Source organism: Pungitius pungitius, chromosome 12, assembly GCF_949316345.1.
Source record: "Pungitius pungitius chromosome 12, fPunPun2.1, whole genome shotgun sequence".
Taxonomy (NCBI): Eukaryota; Metazoa; Chordata; class Actinopteri; order Perciformes; family Gasterosteidae; genus Pungitius; species Pungitius pungitius.
Genome location: NC_084911.1, coordinates 17,338,600 through 17,360,381, shown reverse-complemented (window position 1 = coordinate 17,360,381; position 21,782 = coordinate 17,338,600). Strand labels below are relative to the sequence as shown.

At 45.3% G+C, this 21,782-nt stretch overlaps 1 protein-coding gene across 1 annotated transcript; it reads right to left on the bottom strand.

Annotated features, from left to right (window-relative positions):
- Nucleotides 1-18,078: 18,078 nt before the first annotated feature.
- Nucleotides 18,079-20,909, bottom strand: LOC134132918 (gastrula zinc finger protein XlCGF57.1-like). Its single transcript, XM_062565906.1, is given in 1 exon segment — nt 18,079-20,909. A coding segment is annotated over 1 exon segment (1,575 nt). The 5' UTR covers nt 20,831-20,909; the 3' UTR covers nt 18,079-19,255.
- Between the last annotated feature and the right edge of the window lie 873 nt (nt 20,910-21,782).

The window sequence follows — 21,782 nt, the reverse complement described above, 5'->3', positions numbered from 1 at the left end:
TTACATTCACTACACCACCATGGAACCGCCTTCCTTACAAGTTTACCTGAGCTTTTTGGTATTGTAGCACTTGCAGCCATATAAATACTCTGCCTCACCTCGATTTCGTTCCTTTCAACATCCATTGTTTCCTGATCTGACCTAAAATATGAATCACTTATTTCTATAAATCTCTCCCAGTCTGCTTTATTGAACATCCACCTTCCATACCGAACTTCTGTGCTCCCCCTTACCTCAACATTCAGTTTACATATGACTGGGTAGTGGTCACTTCCAAAAGTGCCGTCTTTATACACTTCCCACTCACATTTTAAAGCCAGCCTGCTAGACACAAGTGTAAGGTCTAATACTGACTCCCTGCCCGATCTAACATCTATCCTAGTCTTTCTACCATCATTCATACACACTAACTTCCTATCATTCATTATCTCCTCAATCACCTGTCCATTATTATCTGTCTTATCCCCCCCCCACACTGTGTTGTGAGCATTAAAATCTCCACACCACACAACATTATCCCTATCCTGGCCTTCTATTTCCTCCATTTCTTTTACTTCTAGCTGTTTACAAGGATTATAATAATTTATTATTACTATTTTCTTTCTATCTGCCCATACTTCCACTACCACATATTCTTGTTCCTTCCCTGTACCCAACACCCTATAAGGTACACCCTTCCTTATAAAGGTGGCACACCCCCCACCGCTCCTTTGCTCCCTATCTCGTCTAACGATCAAATCTGGGTTTTAGCCATGTTTCCTGGATACACATTATATCGGGCTTTTCACTTTTATTGTCTATGTATTGTTTAAAATCTTGGCCATTTGCTAATAAGCTCCTTGCATTCCAATGTAGAATGAACATAATAGATATAATCACCCTTTACCTATTTCTTGGGTTGAATGAACGGCAAGACAATCCCTTATTTCTTCCCATTTTAGGTCTAGCATGCCCAAATGCTGCATTGCTGCCTTTGCAATGATTTGAATCCTTTCTGTTTTGGATTTGGCTTCAGCTGTTGCATTAATTACCCCTGCAATAAAGATAACCAAGTCTCTTTTACTATCCCTCCTCACCTTCCTTTCCTCATCCCTAACACGTTCCTGCCTCTGACTCCATGCATTCACTGTTCTTATTTCCTCTCTAACACTTTCTTCATTACTTCTCTTGGCTTGCTCCACTCTTTTAACTGCTTCTGTATAAGGTGTCACGGTTTGGGTCCTCTGCTTGTCTTATTTTGTAGCTTTCTTGTGTCTCGTGTCTCTGGGTGAGCTTCACTTCCTGTCCTGTGATTGCCTGATTGCTTCCACCTGTGTCCAATCACCTGCACCTCCCTTGTGTATTTAAGCCCTGTGTGCCAGTTGTCCTTTGTCGCGTCATTGTCTTGTCAACCGTCCGTTGGAGCACGCCTCTGTCCCTGTTTCTGTGTGTTTAATAAAGAACACTTCTGTTGAGAATCCTGCGCCTGAGTCCTGCCTGCTCCGCCTGCACCAGCACCGACCCCACGTGACAGAATGACGCGACCAAAAGAGGACTCAGCAGGATACAATTTTGCAAATCCTTTTTGGGGAACCCGTCTGGCCTTTGGTGGGCCACGCAGCGTGCAGCTGGCTGCCCGGCGTAATGCCAACCACGACTCGCCAGCAGGCTCCGGGCGGTGTTCCAGTCACCGCCCTCGCCCCTCTCCAGACCCAGGTTGGGCCTCGCCGATGGAGGCCAGCGTCCAGCCCCCAGTCCTCAGCGCACGCTGGGAACAGGTGCTGGAGCTGGCCGCCCGCCTCCAGGCCAGGTACGACCCCCACGCCCTGGACCTCCGCATTCGGCGGCAGCGACGGCGCCAGCGACGCCCGGCTCCGCCCGAACCGGCTCCAAGACCCACGCCCCCAGCTCCAAGACCCACGCCCCCAGCTCCAAGACCCACGCCCCCAGCTCCAAGACCCACGCCCCCAGCTCCAAGACCCACGCCCCCAGCTCCAAGACCCACGCCCCCAGCTCCAAGACCCACGCCCCCAGCTCCAAGACCCACGCCAGCCTCCGCCCGTTCCGGCCCCCAGAGTCCAGCCTCCGCCCGTTCCGGCCCCCAGAGTCCAGCCTCCGCCCGTTCCGGCCCCCAGAGTCCAGCCTCCGCCCGTTCCGGCCCCCAGAGTCCAGCCTCCGCCCGTTCCGGCCCCCAGAGTCCAGCCTCCGCCCGTTCCGGCCCCCAGAGTCCAGCCTCCGCCCGTTCCGGCCCCCAGAGTCCAGCCTCCGCCCGTTCCGGCCCCCAGAGTCCAGCCTCCGCCCGTTCCGGCCCCCAGAGTCCAGCCTCCGCCCGTTCCGGCCCCCAGAGTCCAGCCTCCGCCCGTTCCGGCCCCCAGAGTCCAGCCTCCGCCCGTTCCGGCCCCCAGAGTCCAGCCTCCGCCCGTTCCGGCCCCCAGAGTCCAGCCTCCGCCCGTTCCGGCCCCCAGAGTCCAGCCTCCGCCCGTTCCGGCCCCCAGAGTCCAGCCTCCGCCCGTTCCGGCCCCCAGAGTCCAGCCTCCGCCCGTTCCGGCCCCCAGAGTCCAGCCTCCGCCCGTTCCGGCCCCCAGAGTCCAGCCTCCGCCCGTTCCGGCCCCCAGAGTCCAGCCTCCGCCCGTTCCGGCCCCCAGAGTCCAGTCTCCTGGCCCGTCCCCACGGCCCCTGATCGTGCCCCCTCCCTCCCATCCCTTGGTCCTCTCCCCCCCACCCCTGGGGGCCGTCTGGGATCCGGCCCTTGAGGGGGGGGTGGGGTCAGGGGTTGGGCCGCCGCAGCCGCACTGCTCGGCGCCCCCCGCCACGACGACGCCGCAGCCGCACAGCTCGGCGCCCCCCGCCACGACGACGCCGCAGCCGCACAGCTCGGCGCCCCCCGCCACGACGACGCCGGAGCCGCACAGCTCGGCGCCCCCCGCCACGACGACGCCGCAGCCGCACTGCTCGGCGCCCCCCGCCACGCAGCCGCACTGCTCGGCGCCCCCCGCCACGACGACGCCGCAGCCGCACTGCTCGGCGCCCCCCGCCACGACGACGCCGCAGCCGCACTGCTCGGCGCCCCCCGCCACGACGACGCCGGAGCCGCACTGCTCGGCGCCCCCCGCCACGACGACGCCGGAGCCGCACTGCTCGGCGCCCCCCTCCGCGACGACGCCGCAGCCGCACAGCTCGGCGCCCCCCGCCACGACGCACGGCCGCCGACCCGGCAGACCCCCCGAGACCCTGAGGCCCGGCCGCCGACCCGGCAGACCCCCCGAGACCCTGAGGCCCGGCCGCCGACCCGGCAGACCCCCCGAGACCCTGAGGCCCGGCCGCCGACCCGGCAGACCCCCCGAGACCCTGAGGCCCGGCCGCCGCCCCGCCAGACCCCCCGAGACCCTGAGGCCCGGCCGGCCCCCCGAAGGACCCGACACAGGGCCGCCATCACCCGGAGTTCCCCGCGCGGTCCAGGATCGTCGGGTCCCCACCCTCCCTCCCCTTGTCTGATTTTCTCCGGTTCTGCTCCCCTTTAGGACCGTCTGGAATTCGGTCCTTGAGGGGGGGGTTCTGTCACGGTTTGGGTCCTCTGCTTGTCTTATTTTGTAGCTTTCTTGTGTCTCGTGTCTCTGGGTGAGCTTCACTTCCTGTCCTGTGATTGCCTGATTGCTTCCACCTGTGTCCAATCACCTGCACCTCCCTTGTGTATTTAAGCCCTGTGTGCCAGTTGTCCTTTGTCGCGTCATTGTCTTGTCAACCGTCCGTTGGAGCACGCCTCTGTCCCTGTTTCTGTGTGTTTAATAAAGAACACTTCTGTTGAGAATCCTGCGCCTGAGTCCTGCCTGCTCCGCTTGCACCAGCACCGACCCCACGTGACATAAGGAACCCTATATGGAAGTAAATCTGTGCCATCGGGGGTTGAAATAAAAAGTTGATTGAATTTCTAGCACTGAATATTTATGCATTGAAATTATGTACCTGAATGTTTTTCAACATTAAAACACCACAAAAAAATTCAACCTAAAAAAAATAAATGTTGAAATATTCGAAATGGAGGCTACAATATTCAACCCCAAAAAATTCAACCTTGGCACACCAACATCCGGAGGTTACAATATTCAACCCAAATAAATTCAACCTTGGCACACCAACATCCGGGACACTAAGGAAGAGCAATAGATTCTAGATTCAAGATCAGGAGCGTGCGTCAAGCTAAAGGAGCGAGCACCCAAAACACTTTCGGCTTTGGTTTGTAAACATGTCCAATAATAACGGGGCTTTAACTCTTCTTCATGTCATCAGTGTGGTTTGTGTCTGTAAGATTCCGTAATAGACAGCTGACATTTGTACATTAACAGACTGTGTTGGACATGAACTAAGCGGAAGTTAAACGAGAGCGTACAGCCGCTCACAATACGCCTCTTCTTCTAGTTTTGAATTCATTTAATAATGCTGAGATCCTTGGACAAGTTGTTAGGAGTGATTGGCGGAGTTTTAAAACCAGGAACGCGCTTGAAGAGGCACATGAGCCGCTGTATCGTAGTGGGGGGGCAGCGGCTTTAGCGGAGCGTGCAGACGCATAAACCCGACAGGACATGCAGGAATAACCGCAGTAGCGTCGGTGCAAGGATCCCTTTTCACAGCGGCACAAGCCGATCTCAGTTGGGTATTAAGCGACATTCAAAGTCCATGTAACGTTAAATGAGTCTTCATGACCATGGGTAAACTTTATTGAGGATCTGGCACAACACAGCGACCTGCAAGTAGCGCAGAGTCTTACATAAAGGGATGTACGTCTTAATGCGAGGCTTTAGAATTTATCTCAAAGGGATACTGTATTTGCTCGTAAAGTCTGAAACGAGAACCCATTTTTCAGTGACGGTGTTACGTGCCTACTGGTTTTTGAACTACTGGTTTGGCTACGGGTGCGTGTTTGTTTTCCCCCGACAGGCAGGTGTTGTCTGCCTCCGTCACTTGAGTCGTCACACATTTGCAAACATATTGTTCTGAAAATGTTCAAAAATGCATCCCATATCCATTGCAGCGATTACGATTGTATAAGTGAGCACTACGTCACTGCCACGTATGAAGAAATACATAAAAGAACATTTATTAAAAGTCCGCCACAACCGGGAGTCGAACCGTGTCGCGCAAAATAACGTGGTGCCACAAAGCGGCTGTGCTACCCACTCGGCCAACCGAGCTTAAGGGATTTTAGTTGATTTGCATATTTTAATAGAGTTGTATATCGTCAGTGGCAAGCAAACGTTTTGGTTTAGGGTGAACATTATATGTTCTTTTATGTATTTCTTCATACGTTGCCACACTGATGGCATAAAGAAGAGTTAAAGCCCCGTTATTATTGGACATGTTTACAATCCAAAGCCGAAGGTGTTTTGGGTGCTCGCTCCTTTAGCTTGACGCACGCTCCTGATCTTGAATCTAGAATCTATTGCTCTTCCTTAGTGTCCCGGATGTTGGTGTGCCAAGGTTGAATTTATTTGGGTTGAATATTGTAACCTCCGGATGTTGGTGTGCCAAGGTTGAATTTTTTGGGGTTGAATATTGTAGCCTCCATTTCGAATATTTCAACATTTTTTTTTTTTAGGTTGAATTTTTTTGTGGTGTTTTAATGTTGAAAAACATTCAGGTACATAATTTCAATGCATAAATATTCAGTGCTAGAAATTCAATCAACTTTTTATTTCAACCCCCGATGGCACAGATTTACTTCCATAACCCTATCCTTCCTTTTCACATTCTGAATCTCAGACTCCTTCCTCATTGCTTCACAGCCCCAGAAGGCCGCACTGTGCTCCCCTCCACAATTACAGCATTTAGGTATTACCCCCTCACCGCATTCTCCATAGTCATGCTCCCCACCACATTTAGCACACCTTTTTTTCCCTTTTGGGTTTATTGGGAGCTTGCATCCTTTTATGTTGCACTACCGCCATCTTCCGGATTCATTTCTCTGTTATATCATATCCTTATTTCATATTCATTTCACCAGACCTGTTCTTAATACAAAAATTAAAATAGTTTCTCTACATTGTTCATTCTCCCCACTCTCTAGTATTTCCATCACTCCAATCTCTTTTTTTCCGATCTTTCCTAACTCTTCCATCATCTTTTTCCTATGTCCTTCATATTGTTTACAATTCATTAACACATGCTCTATTGTTTCTGCAACCGGACAAAAACCACAAAAACCCGTAGGGTGCTTCCTTATAATATGAAGTGTGCTGTTCAAATCACTGTGACCTATCCTTAATCTGCTCATAACAATTTCTTGTCTTCTATTTCCTCCCCTTTTCTTCACAACCCCAATTTTATTTTGAATAGTATACAAATGTCTTCCTTTATTTTCCCTATCCCAATGCTGTTGCCAATTTCTAATGGTTTCTTTCCATATTACACTCTTTCCTTCAGATTTTGACAGCTTAATACTTGCCTCAATATACTCTTTGTTAACAGCTTGTTTGGCTAACTTGTCTACTCTCTCTTTTCCCACAATACCAATATGAGCAGGAATCCAAGCCATTTGAATTTCGTGACTTTTTCCTTTTATTCTAGTATAGATTGTCAATACAGCATATAATAATTCCTGATGACTCTTCGACACCCCAGTCATGAGACTGTATAAAGCTAAAATTGAATCACTGCCAATTAAAGCTTTTTTTATTTTGTTTTCCTCAATCCATTCTAGTGCCATCAGTATAGCATATAACTCAACTGCATACACACTCAGATCATTTGTGGTTCGTCTACTTATCTCACCTCTTTAATTCAAAATGTAAACTGCAGATCCGGTCTTTCCTGTTCCTGGATCCTTTCATCCATCTGTATAGATCTGAACATATTCTTTATATTTAACCTCTATATGTCTATAACATTCCGCTACCAAGTCAATATTCTTCCTTTCTTTTTTCGCCCAATTTAATTTAAACTCAACAGTCATTGTTTCTAACTTCCATACCGGTGTATCAGGCCATATTACAGTTGAGCAGAATTCCTTTTCATTTACTCCCAATTCTCTAGCTGCTTGATCCCCTATCCACCCAAAACTGAACTTTTGTGCTCTCTGCCTTTCCCAATTATCTTGTAATATTCTTTTAGTTGGATGACTATCTCCATGTCCTTTTAGATTAACCCAATCATTTACCATCAATTGTTTTCGTCTTATGCTCAATGGCATTTCTCCCGCTTCCACCTGTAGAGCGCACACTGGCGATGTCTGAACTGCTCCTAAACATAATCTCAATGCATTTGCCTGTATTACATCAAGCCTCCTAAGTAACGTTTTGGTCCCTGATCCATACACCATACTTCTATAATCCATTCTTGGTCTCACATATATGTATTTCAATGAGTTATAATCTGCTCCCCATTCTGTTCCTGTTAAACATCTCATTATATTTATTACTTTCTTACACTTATCTTCTACATTTTTAATATGCTCTTTCCATGTCAACTTTGTGTCAAATTGTACTCCTAAAAAACGGAATGTTTTACCTCTCTCTAAATTACTTCCATATAGTTTAACATTTATATTATCCTTGAATTTCTTCCTTGTAAAAACATCACTTTAGTTTTCTCTACAGAAAATTTATCACCCCACTTTGTTCCCCACTTTTCAAACTGTTGGACCCCTTCTTGTATCTTTTTAACTATATAATCAATATTTCTTCCTTTTTTCCCATTTTGCCCCGTCATCCGCGAATAGCGATCTTCCCATATCCATTGGTATGTCTACATATATGTCATTAATCATTATTGAAAACAATGTGGGACTTACAACACTCCCCTGAGGTGTTCCATTCTCTACACCCTGCTCCCTTGACAAGTCTTCCCCTACTTTAACCTGGATTGTTCTTAAATCCTTAATCCAGTTCAGAAGATTTCCTCTAATTCCCATATTATATAATTTATCATTAATCCCTCTCTCCATAACATGTCATATGCTTTTTCTACATCGACAAATACTGCTACTGTTGTCTCTTTGTTTACTTGTGCTTTTCTTATGTTATCTTCTAAACACAGTATTGCATCCATAGTATTTCTACCTTTTCTAAACCCACTTTGACATTCAGCCATCATACCCCTTTTTTCCATAATACACATTAGCCTCTCATTTATCATTCTTTCAATTAATTTACAACTATGAGAAGTCAGGGCAATAGGCCTGTAGCTTGCTGGTTTACTAACGTCCTTCCCAGGTTTCCTTATGGGAACTATAATTGCCTCCTTCCAGCTCTTTGGCAATTAACCCTTCTCCCACACTTGGTTATATAGCATTGTTACGACTGACTCAAGGCCGCAACAAAAGAGGGGAGGCCATGCCACGAGCAACTGTGCCAAACATAAGTTTATTGTGCATCTAACACAAATTTAAACAACAAAACCAACGATGAGGTGTGAAAGGCAGTATCAGTGGTGTAAAGCAGGTGCAGGGATGTGTTGTATGTGTGGGTGCAAGTGTTGGTTGTAGAAATAAAAGACATAACCACAAATAAACTTAAATGTGCATCTGTGAAGTCCTGGCGCCCCGAGCGAAGTATGAATCCGGACGGGCCAACAGAGCGGGGTCTGAGCCTCCCGTCACCAGACCAGCGCAGGAAGAAGAACCCTCATGCAGCAGAGAAACTCCCATTTAAACCCCATCGTCCCAGGTGTCCGCAATTAGGCCTGAAAAGAGAGGAGGGGCAGGAGAACGACCAGAAACAGGCCAAGGGCCGTAACACCCCCCCCCTAACAAAACAGGGACCACCTAAGGGTTCCTTGAGCTGCAGGTATCCCATGAAACTACGCAAATTTTTAGGCGGCATATCTTACCCAACACATTGGAGACCGGGACAACGCGTCTGCCACCACATTGTCCCGCCCCTTGATATGTCCAATGTCCAAAGTGTAGGACTGGAGGTGGAGAGCCCAGCGCATCAGCCGCTGGTTAGGAGTCTGTAGAGTGCTGAGGAAGGTTAGAGGATTATGGTCAGAGAAAACTACCACCGGACCGGAGCCCAGATACACACTGAAATGCTGTAACGCCAAAATAAGCGCAAGCGTCTCTTTCTCTATGACTGAGTAATTTCGCTGATGGCAATTAAATTAAATTCCTGGAAAAGAAACACACCGGCTTGTTAATCCCCTCATCATCTTTCTGCAGCCACACTGCCCCAGCCCCAACCATGCTGGCATCCACCTCCAGGCAAAACTCACGATCCCACCTAGGAGCCACTAGAACCGGAGCATTTGATATCAGAGCTTTAACCTCTCGAAGGACTGCTGGCATACCAGAGACCACACATACTTCGTCTTCCCTTTCAGAAGATCAGTTAGAGGTGCGACCACTGTAGAGAAATTCCTGCAAAAACACCTATAGTAGCCCACCATACCGAGAAATCTCATGAGCTCCTTCTTTGTCGTTGGTGTTGGGATGTCATCAATTGCACATACTTTAGCACGCACTGGTCTCACCGACCCCTGGCCAACAACACGACCCAAGTAGACCACTGTGGCCCTAGCAAATTCACACTTTGCCAAATTCACTGTCAAACTAGCATGAGCTAGACGCATAAACAAAGCTTGAACACGCCCCAAATGCTGTTCCCAGTTGTCAGCGTATACCACCACGTCATCCAAACACACTGCACATCCTTCCAGGTCACGCACCACCAAGTTCATTAGGCGCTGGAAAGTTGCCGGTGCATTCCTTAAACCAAAAGCCATAACATTGTAGGAGTAAAGCCCCCCTGGTGTAATAAAAGAAGCAATCTCCCTTGCCCTGTCTGTCAATGGCACCTGCCAGTAACCTTTAAGTAAATCCAGCTTAGTCACAAACTTCGCCCCCCCCACTTGATCAACACAATCCTCCATACGAGGAAGAGGGAAGGAGTCAGGCTCGGTAACTGCGTTCACTTTACGAAAATCTGTACAGAACCGAGGAGTATTGTCTGGCTTTGGGACCAAGAGACAGGGTGAGGCCCAACTAGAGTCAGAGGGAACTGCTATTCCATTATGAAGCATGTATCTAATATCATCCTCCAGGTTTTTACGCTTCTCTGGGTGTACACGGTAGAATCTTTGCCTAATGGGCTTCGCACCCCCCACGTCTATATCATGCTTTAGTAAAGTTGTACGTGACGGCGTATCTCCAAATAGGCAAGAGAAACTTCTAATCAGTTTAACTAGCTGTACCCGCTGACAAGACTCTAGATGACCCAAAACGCTTTCCAGTTTATCTAAAGCTTCCTTATTTTTTAGCCGACCAGAAAACATAACCTCATCAGGCCTGGTTAGATCCTCCACCTCTAGCACAACTGAGGACGATGGCATAGCCAAACAGACAGGACGAGCTTCAGACAACTCCCCCTCACTCCCAAATGATGCACGGGAGACATAAGGCTTCAAAAGATTAACATGACAGAGCCTGGCCTTTGTCCTACGAGCGGGAGTAGAAATTAAATAGTTCTGATCAGACAGCTTCTTTAACACCGAAAATGGTCCAGAAAATGTTGCTTGCCACGGAGAGGTAACTATGGGCAACAGAGCCAAAACCTGGTCACCTGGGAGAAACTCTCTACGCTCAGTCCGACAATCATAACGTTCCTTCATTTTAGCTTGTGCCCTTGCTAAATTCTTCTTGGCCACTTCCTGAGACATATAGAGCCTATACCTGAACCCATTCACAAAGTCCAGTAGGTTACTTGGAGGCTGAGCCTCCTTCCAGTTGTCCTGCAACAGAGCCAGAGGACCCCGCACTTTATGACCAAAGATCAGATCATTAGGGCTAAACCCTGTACTTTCTTGGATTACCTCTCTAGCAGCCAGCAACATCCACAGTAAAGCCTCTTCCCAATCACCCTGCATCTGAACACATAATGAGCGCAGCATGGACTTAAGTTGTTTGGAGAAACCGCTCTAAAACACCCTGGCTTTGAGCATGATAGGCAGACGCCAAATTATGAACTATATTCAACTGTTCTAGTACTTGAGCAAACAATTTTGAACAAAAATTTGACCCTTGATCTGACTGAATGACCCGTGGAACTCCAAAAATAGAAATAAATTGGGACAAGGCACGAACCACAGACTTAGACGTTATACTACGAAGTGGGTAGGCTGCAGGATACCTAGTACTTTGACACATCACTGTCAACAAATATCTGGAACCTGACTTTGACGGAGGCAATGGACCAACACAGTCAATAATTAGATGTTCAAATGGTTGACTTATAGCTGGTATTGGACACAGTGGAACGGGCTTCAAAACCTGGTTAGGCTTACTTGTCAATTGACAGGTGTGACACGACTTACTGTACGCAGCCACATCCCTTTTCAAACGAGGCCAAAAAAAATACAGCAGAACTCGGTCATACGTCTTCCTGACCCCCATATGTCCAGACTGGTCATGAGAAATCTGCAACACAATATTCCTATACTTTAAAGGAACAACCACTTGATGAATCGGATCACCAATAAACCCCTCAAACTGAGGCGTCCATTTTCTCATCAAGACCTTAATGTGCAAAAAATAACAACAAGAATGATTTCTGACCTCTTCAGGGGAACAAACCCCATCCCTACAAGACTTCAAAGTGTTGTCAACTTCCTGCTCATGCATCAGCTCATCATGAGAAACAGACCAGGGGACCACAGATAAAAGTAGGCGAGGACTGGAGGCCACACTTTCAGAGTGATCACCATCCGAAAGCTTTGAACGAGTTACTGCACAGGCCCTGAACACATCAGGGAAGTGTACCTCACTCTCATCAGGCTTACTGCACACCAGAGGAGTCACCGTCACTCTGGCAGGCGGAGATACATCAGCCCATACTTTATCACCGGCTATGTCATTACCCAGGATCATAGCAACGCCATCCATAGGTAACGCTGGGCGCACGCCAACAGACACCTCCCCCTGGAAAAGATCACAGTGCAGCATCATTTTGTGTTGTGATACATTCAAAACCTTTAAACCCATTCCCACTACAGGAACGCTTGAGCCCAAAAAGGTGTCATTTGAAAATGGCAAAGTTGCAGCTGCAATAAATGAGTCAAACGCACCAGTGTCACGTAGAATCTTTATGCGCACCTGCTCTTTGCTTCCCACTAACAAAACAAAACCTTCTGTAATAAAAGGCAAGTAAGATTTCAACTCTGAATTGCCTTCTCCAGTGATTCCAGCTAACTCCTGGTCAGTAACAGACGCAGCACACATCACCGGATTAGCCCTGGGAAACGCTTGTTTTGGACACAGATTTTTTAAACTGCTCCAAAATGACTAACTCACGGAGGTTTTCAAAGGAGGCAACCCCAGCCGCTGAGCACCAACAGTCAAAATGCCTAGCCAAATCACGCATAAACTCTAAATGTGACTTATCGCCACGTCTCCAACCTCGAAAACGCAGTCGGTACTTCTCTGGCACAAGTTCATAAGCTTTTAGAACAGCTGTTTTCACCACAGAGTATTTACCACAATCAGTGCTGCTTAAAGCTGAAAATGCCTGTTGTGCTTTTCTTGTTAACACACACTGCAACATTAACATACGCGTAGAATCAGCCCAACCTCGAGCCTCTGCCAGACACTCAAACAAGGAAAAAAATGTCTCTGGGTTCTCCTCATTAAACCTGGGAACTAATCTCAAATCACTTAAGTCATCTTGTTTCATGCTCACCATCGCGGGTCGGTCAGCCCGGAGTGCCTCGCCCTCCAGCTTACCTTCTCTGATCAGCGCCAGTCTTTGTCTCTCCACATCTAACTTCTCCCGCTCCAAATCCTGCCTCATTCTTTCCATCGCCTGCTCTTTCTCCTGTTCAGTTTTAATACGTAACAAAAGCAACTCTTTCTGCTGCTCAAACGATAAACCAACTGGGCTTCCTCTTCCCGACAGAGATGATTCACCCAAAGTGTCAACCTTACCTGGCATCAAAACCCCATTTTCCAACAATTTCGCTTTCAAATTATCTTTAACATAGTCCTTTGTCTTTCGGCCATCCCCTATATCAACCTTAAAATACTCATCAATCCTGATCATTTGTTTCTTAGTACAAATATCTAACCCACATTCCTGTGGCGATTCAATAAAATCTTCCACCACTTCATCCATGGCTAACAAATTCACCAATAGAGACGAAGCTTAAGTGACAAATTTATCAGTACACAAAGGCTTTCAGTTTCAACCACAGCCCAAGGACGGCGTTTCCCCGCTAACTACCTATCCCAAACGCTAACTTACTGTACCCTAGTCTTCGTGAGGCGTAGCGGTGGGTTTTTATGCATTTAGAACCCGATGGTCCGGTAAAGGCGACCAGCAAACTGGCAACCCCCCTGAAACTACGGACATGCTCCCGAGCCGATGTAGGGAAAGGAAAAATGGGAAGCTCTACCCGCCGTACCTCCACACTAAAACAATAACGCAGCGAACCCCCTATTGGGAAATAGTAGGCCTACAAGGAAAAACGCCAGCCCACTACTTATAAGTGCACTTTAACAAACTGTCACTTACCTTCACACGTCTCCAAAAACAGCCCCTACGGCCAAAAACACACGCCCAATCCTTCCCACTCGAGTACGCCAGCACACAAATTACAACTAACCAAACTCAGGCACGTCTCCCAGAGCGCAACAATTAACCATACAAGGGCAACGGCGTCACAGGATTTCCCCTTAACCGCCAATCAACACGCACAGAAAAAGCCACCATTCAAGTTCTCATATGCCCCTCAAGCGCTCACACACAAATTACTAAATCCAAACACAACGCGCACTAAACAAAACCAAATGACTAGCATAAATCACGCGCAACAGCAACAGACGAGCCCCCACCTTGTTACAAATGACTCAAGGCCGCAACAAAAGAGGGGAGGCCATGCCACGAGCAACGGTGCCAAACATAAGTTTATTGTGCATCTAACACAAATTTAAACAACAAAACCAACGATGAGGTGTGAAAGGCAGTATCAGTGGTGTAAAGCAGGTGCAGGGATGTGTTGTATGTGTGGGTGCAAGTGTTGGTTGTAGAAATAAAAGACATAACCACAAATAAACTTAAATGTGCATCTGTGAAGTCCTGGCGCCCCGAGCGAGGTATGAATCCGGACGGGCCAACCGAGCGGCGTCTGAGCCTCCCGTCACCAGACCAGCGCAGGAAGAAGAACCCTCATGCAGCAGAGAAACTCCCATTTAAACCCCATCGTCCCAGGTGTCCGCAATTAGGCCTGAAAAGAGAGGAGGGGCAGGAGAACGACCAGAAACAGGCCAAGGGCCGTAACAAGCATCCACAAATTTTCCTTCCCCTTTCACTTAACCGTTTCAACATGCTAAAACAAATGTCATCTTTTCCTGGCGCCGTCTTCCCAGTTTTTGCCATTGCCCTATTTAGTTCTCCCATATTAAATAATACATTTAGCTCATCATCTACTTTTCCCATCTCTGCAAGTGCCTCTACATTTTCGGATTTAGTTTTTTCTCTGCCTCTCTTCTCTTCCTCAGACATATTATTAGAGCTGTGCACCTCGGCAAATGTATTTGCCAACATTTCAGCTTTTTCTTTGTTCGTCACTGCAATTTCATTTCCACTACTAAAAACTGGGTAATTCCATTCTCTTCTTTCACCACCCATCTTCTTTATCATTGTCCCTACATGGATTGTAATAATTCATAATTACAATTTTTTTCCTCCCCCCCCCACGTTTCTACTACTACATACTCTTGCTCCTTACCTATACCTAACACCCTATACAGAATCCCTTGCCTTATAAATGTAATACATCCCCCTCCACCACCATTTTCCCTGTCTTGTCTAACTGATATGTATCCATATATTATAAACTCCAAATTTGACTTTAACCAGGATTCCTGGACACATATTACATCTGGTTTTTCTTTTCTACTCCCAACAAATTGCTTAAACTCCTGCCCATTCGCGATCAAGCTTCTTGCATTCCAATGTAGGATTAACATTACTAAAATGGTTAGCCCACCCATGCTGTCTCTTGACTCGACTGTACACTAAGTTCATCCCTTACTTCTTCCTATTTTAATCCTGCCATATCTAAATGGTGTTCTGCTGCTTTAACAATAATCTGAATTCTTTTCGTTTTAGACTTAACTTCAGCTCTAGCATTTATCACCCCTGCTAGGAATGTCACTATTTTCTTCTTCTCTTCCCATTTCTCCTTCTTTTCTTGATGATCTTCTCGTACTACCCTTTTTTCAACTTCTTCGCTCTGATTCTTCTTTTCTTTTTCTACTCTTTTAACAGCTTCAGCATATGAAATGTTTCCCTGTGTTTTTATCTGTTGTACTTTAACTTCTTTCTTCATCACTTCACATCCCCAAAAGGCCACACTATGATCCCCTCCAAAGTTACAACACTTTGGTCTTACTTCTGCACACTTTCCATATTCATGATCCCCAGTGCATCTAGCACACCTTCTCTTTCCTTTACAGACATTAGCCATGTGCCCAAATTCTTGACAGTTATAGCATCTCAATGGTTTAGGCACATACTCCCTTATGCTGTATCTCATACATCCATAGTATACCTCTTTTGGTACATCCTTTGTTTCAATCAACACAGACTCGGTTTCCATTTTTTCCATTCCCTTTGTCATTCGTACTGCACTTTTGACTGATCTATTCTTTAATTTCAGATTTCACCCACACCGAACAAGTATACACTTTGTGTTCCAGCCAGCAAATAGCTGGCCAGACTGACAAAAAAATCATAATGCCCCTCTGGTATTGTTCAGGGGGCCGGGCCAAATGTGGAGGCGGGCTGTATCCGGCCCGTGTGCCTTAGTTTGGGGACCACTGATATAAGGGAACCGTTGCTGCATGGCTCACAATACAATGCATCTTCACCCGCTGTATGTAATATGTGGGTTGGAAATGGAAAAAGATCATTCTCATTTGATTTGTTTTTCAACATTTATTCACTTCTAAAAAATACAAAATAAAATCCATTCATTACCATCTTTTTTAGCTTCTCCCCCAGCAATGTAAAATGACAGTGTGATTTAATTCTTGTTTCTTAATCCACAAAGATTATTTGATATACAAATATTTACACAGCAGAGTGACTAGGAAAACATCCAACCTAAATCCTAAAAATGTAACATTGGCACAGGAAACACAAACAGTAGCTGTCAATAAATGACTGTTGTTATAGTACTTTGGTGGTACAACGGTGATGTAACCAGGAGAGGGTTGACTGGGTAAAAGGGCTAAAGGGGTTTTCATTTAGATTTTGACAGCAATGCTTCATCGGATATCCACTTCTAGTGAAGTATTTACCACACTTTGAGCATCTAAAACACATGACAGGCTGGCCGGGTCTTCCCAGCCATACCGTCCGCCAGTCGGATCGTCTGCGCCATCCCTCCCCAAGATTTTAGTGTGGACAACCCACCAGATGACTGCCATTGTGAGACTAAAAGAAAAGGTCCATACGCATGCACAGTCGCGTCTGACAGACAGGCTTCCCCACCCTATGATTTTAATGCTCTGGCCCATGTTCGATCAAAGTGGGCGGTATCTGGCCCAAACCTGAAATTAGTTTGATACCCCTGATCTAATAGGTTTCTACTGCGTGACATCTCATGTGTCTCTCCAAATGCAAACTATAAGTGAAACATTTAACACATTCTGAGCAGCTGAAAGGTTTCTCCCCTGTGTGACATCTCATGTGGATCTTCAGTCATCCACGTCTAGAGTAACATTTACCACTGTGAGCAGCTGAAAGGTTTCTCTGATAAGTGGGTCTTCATGTGTTTCTTCAGGTATATAATGCAACCAAATGTTTTCTTATATTCAGAACAGATAAAAGGTTTCTCATTTGTTCTACATCTTAAATAACTCACAAAATCTTCACAATTATTCTGAGTTTAAACCTGACTGAGGTTTACTGCTCTCATTCCAATCGTCACTGTCCTCAGTCTCAAAAGAGTCTCCATCTCTTTCAGTATCTGGTTCTTGAGGACTATCTGGACCTGAGTTCCTGTCTGGCTTTGGTCCTCCACAGTCCACTCCTTCACAGTCTGTCTCCATCTGTTCAGTTTGTCTCTGATGAAACTGAGAGAACAGCGCTTCATCTTTCTCATCTTCACTCTTCAGAGAGAGCCCTTGAAGCTGCTCTTCTTTAAAGTGGGAGGGCTCTGGTTCCTTCTGTACCTCTTTAATGTGGGGGGGCTCCGAATCCTCCCAATGTTCTTTAAGCACAAACGGCTGCTGGAGGTCTGTGGATGGTAAAAAAATAAACAATATAGTGTATTCACTAAAATATGAATGATTACTATCCACTTAGCTAGTTCACGCTTTAATGCACATCACCAATTAAGCTTCTTGCACAGATTGCCTCACATTTTTCCATGGATCGTGGTTCAATCTGGACCCTGATCCTGCCTCCTGCTGTGGCCCTGCTGCTGCTATCATCATCATCATTATTTTAAATATTGTAATTATTATAACTACTTGTCATTGTTTCAATAATAATTTTTTAGGTCCTTGTACCCTTTTCATCACCTTTGAATAGCTTGAATAGCTTCCTTTTTTACCTTCTGGATTTGCACAGCCCTCTTCCCGACTTTACATCCACTATATGTTACAGTATTATACCCACAATTACAACATTTATGCTGCACATTATCCTGACAATCCTCAGCTCTATGATCCTCTCCACATTTGGGACACCTCTGTTTCCCATTACAGGCTGCTGCTATGTGCCCATACCTCGGTCATTTGTAGCAGCGCAGTGGGGGAGGGATGTAGGGCTAAGACTGACATGCACTCCACACGTTAATTCCCCAAGACAAGCTGTAACATTCACTTTACAGCGCGAGAATTACGTGTCCCTGTAAATTAGTACAGTATCATTTAAAATATATCTACCTTCGTTGTGGGTTCTGCTGCACAGTGGGGTAACTCACGAAATGAATACAAATATTTTTGTTAAAACATTTCTGCGGTCTATAATTACCTTCTTTAGTCTTTTCCATATGTAACATGTGTGGGTTAGAAATGGCAAAAAACAACTCTCATTTTTTTTTAACATTTATTTCAAAAGACAAAATAAAATCCATTCATTGCCTTCATAACTTTTTTTGCACCTGTGCTTGCTCAGCAATGTTTTCTACTTTTTGTTTCTCAACACACAAAGATGTATCAGTCCAATATATAAACATGTACGCAGCTCAATATGAGGATTGACTAGGAAAACTAATGCCTAAAAACAGTTTCTTAAAAAAACGTTAAAACAATATAAACAAGAGTAACAACTCAATGCATGAAAAACATTAAAAGGCCTTCTGGTTTTTTTCTGCACATTAAAAATGCAAAACAGAATTTGGTTCACGGAAATGTATGCATTAATACATTGATAATATGACAGCTTGCAGTAACACAAATGGAACATAAAAATCAGTCATTGGACAGGACAATATAAGGTTGGGTAATGTTACAATGTTAACAGTGGGAAACATGCCTTAGATAAGGGGTTATTAACCTTTTTGACCTCAGGGCCCAAATGTACAAATATGCCCAGGCACCCGTTCCAATATTAACACTATTTTATATTAACTAATTGATATAATTATAGGTTGGATTTGTATTCAATGACTACATAAAATAAAAAAAGCAAAAACCTGATACAACTAATAAATGTCCTTGTGATGATCACTGTATGTAAACCTGCAAAAACAACACTAACACTTCATGGAACAGAAAAAGACAGCTGGCTTTTACGTAAGATTTAGAGTTGCAAGTCAGTGAGATGACGCCATCCGCTTAAATTTTGATGGCTTCAATGCTTTGGTGGAGAGCGTTATGCTACGTTCAAGGGGCGTGGCTTATCTCTGTTACTTGTCTGCGTAAAGACGGTTATAACAATTCTTTGCCCAGAAAAGAAATATTTCAACTGCGGCCCACGGGTAAAAACCCTCTAGGTGGCGATCGCGGACCGAAAGTTTAGAATCACTGCCTTAGATTACACCTTTCCAATGAATAAATAGCTTAGCATAGTTTATAGTTTGTGTGTGACTGACAAGAACATTTTGTTCTTGGAATATGAACTTCTGACCATCTTTTAGAAGATAGTTCAATTAATTTTATTTTGTATATCACACGTAACATCCTGTGACCCAAAACACCCAATAAATCCCTGTGAGGAATTCTTAGATAGTTGGTTGTAATTGAGAACATGAAGAGTAGCTTCAAATATGTGTCATTATAGCTTTGCGACGGATATTCAAAACTCACGTGGGAAACGGTAATGTAAATTAGGGAAAGACGTTAAAGGGGATTTTTATGTGGACTTTTAGATTTACACAGCGTATGACATCTCACGTGTCTCTTCACATCTCTACATCTAGTGAAACATTAACCACACTCTGAGCAACTGAAAGGTTTCTCTCCTGTGTGACATCTCATGTGTCTCTTTAGATCTCCATTCGTAGTGAAACCTTTACCACAATCTGAGCAGCTGAAAGGTTTCTCCCCTGTGTGACATCTCATGTGTAATTTTAGATGTTCCTTTTGAGTGAAACATTTACCACAATCGGAGCAGCTGAAAGGTTTCTCTCCTGTGTGACATCTTATGTGTCTCTTTAGATCTCCATTCGTAGTGAAACCTTTACCACAATCTGAGCAGCTGAAAGGTTTCTCTCCTGTGTGACATCTCATGTGTAATTTTAGATGTTCCTTCTGAGTGAAACATTTACCACAATCTGAGCAGCTGAAAGGTTTCTCCCCTGTGTGCAATCTCATGTGACTCTTTAGATTGTGACTTTGAGTGAAACCTTTACCACACTGTGAGCAGCTGAAAGGTTTCTCCCCTGTGTGCAATCTCATGTGACTCTTTAGATTTTGACTTTGAGTGAAACCTTTACCACAATCTGAGCAGCTGAAAGGTTTCTCCCCTGTGTGACATCTCATGTGACTCTTTAGATCTCCATTCGTAGTGAAACCTTTACCACAATCTGAGCAGCTGAAAGGTTTCTCCCCTGTGTGACATCTCATGTGTAATTTTAGATGTTCCTTTTGAGTGAAACATTTACCACAATCGGAGCAGCTGAAAGGTTTCTCTCCTGTGTGACATCTTATGTGTCTCTTTAGATCTCCATTCGTAGTGAAACCTTTACCACAATCTGAGCAGCTGAAAGGTTTCTCTCCTGTGTGACATCTCATGTGTAATTTTAGATGTTCCTTCTGAGTGAAACATTTACCACAATCTGAGCAGCTGAAAGGTTTCTCCCCTGTGTGCAATCTCATGTGACTCTTTAGATTGTGACTTTGAGTGAAACCTTTACCACACTGTGAGCAGCTGAAAGGTTTCTCCCCTGTGTGCAATCTCATGTGACTCTTTAGATTTTGACTTTGAGTGAAACCTTTACCACAATCTGAGCAGCTGAAAGGTTTCTCCCCTGTGTGACATCTCATGTGTACATTTAGACTTACCCTTTGGGTAAAACATTTACCACACTGTGAGCAGCTGAAAGGTTTCTCTGATGTGTGGGTCATCATGTGTTTCCTCAGCTTCTGAATGCAACCAAATGTTTTCTTACATTCAGAACAGATCAAAGGTTTCTCACTTGTTCTACATCTAGAATCACTGACAAACTCTTCACCAGACAGAGGTTCTCTGGTCTCATTCCAATCACCACTGTCCTCAGTCTGAGAAGAGTCTCCAGTTTTCTTATCAGTATCTGGAGGACTGGCTGGACCCGAGTTGCGGTCTGGTTCTGGTCCTCCACAGTCCTCTCCATCACCTCCTGTCTCCATCTGTTCAGTTTTTCTGTGATTAGGTTGCGAGGAATGAGCTTCCACTTTAACATCTTCACTCTTCACAGGAGTGAATGACACAGTCATGTCAGCCTTCTCCAGCCCTTGAAGCTGCTCCTCTTTAATGTGGGGGGGCTCCGGATCTTCCTGCTGTTCTTCTTTAAGCACAAACCACTGATGGAGGTCTGTGGATAATAATAAAATGCAAACAATATACTTGATTAACTAAAATATTAACTATTACCATCCACTTAGCTAGTTCATTATTTCATGCTGTGACCAGGCTATTGCTGTACAGCGGGCTTAGGATCCTCCTGTACCTCTTTAACGTGGGGGGGCTCTGAATCCTCCCAATGTTCTTTAAGCACAAACAGCTACTGGAGGTCTGTGGACAAACAATATAGTCCACTTAGCTAGTTCATCCTTAAAACGGACTATTACGTTATAGATGTTTATCTCAAAGACATTAAAAGTACATACTGAACTATTTGCTTATTGTGTCCGTCTACTTTAACTTACATGTCCTAAACAGGTTATGAAATTAAAGCCATTGAATGAAGTCACTATTTCTGGGTCCTTGGGTTCAGTAACCATTGACGCGTTGGCCTGCACAGGTCTCTCTGCGTACTAACATTTCAATAATGGTCTACGATCACTTATGGAGAGCTTTCCGGTTATGACACGCAACTGAGGAGACGTGTGGAGCGAGGCTCCGGCAAAATAAATATATTGGTACCTTACTACCTAAAGCAATATAGGATACACTTCATGCAATGTTGAAAGTCTAACTGGGACCCAGACGACGGGGGATAGGGGAGATGTGTGTGTTCACCCGCACAGGGTGTAGCCTACGCCTACTTAGGGGGCCTCAATTGGGAGAGGCCCTTGTTATTGTTTTTTTTATTTTTATTTTGAAGGCACATTATTCACTCTATCACATGGCATGATTAAAGAATTGGATGCAACTAAGCTTAATTTGCTGACTTTATCATGGTTGGTGACACCAAAATAAATGTTATTTCATGGAATCTTAGGGGTC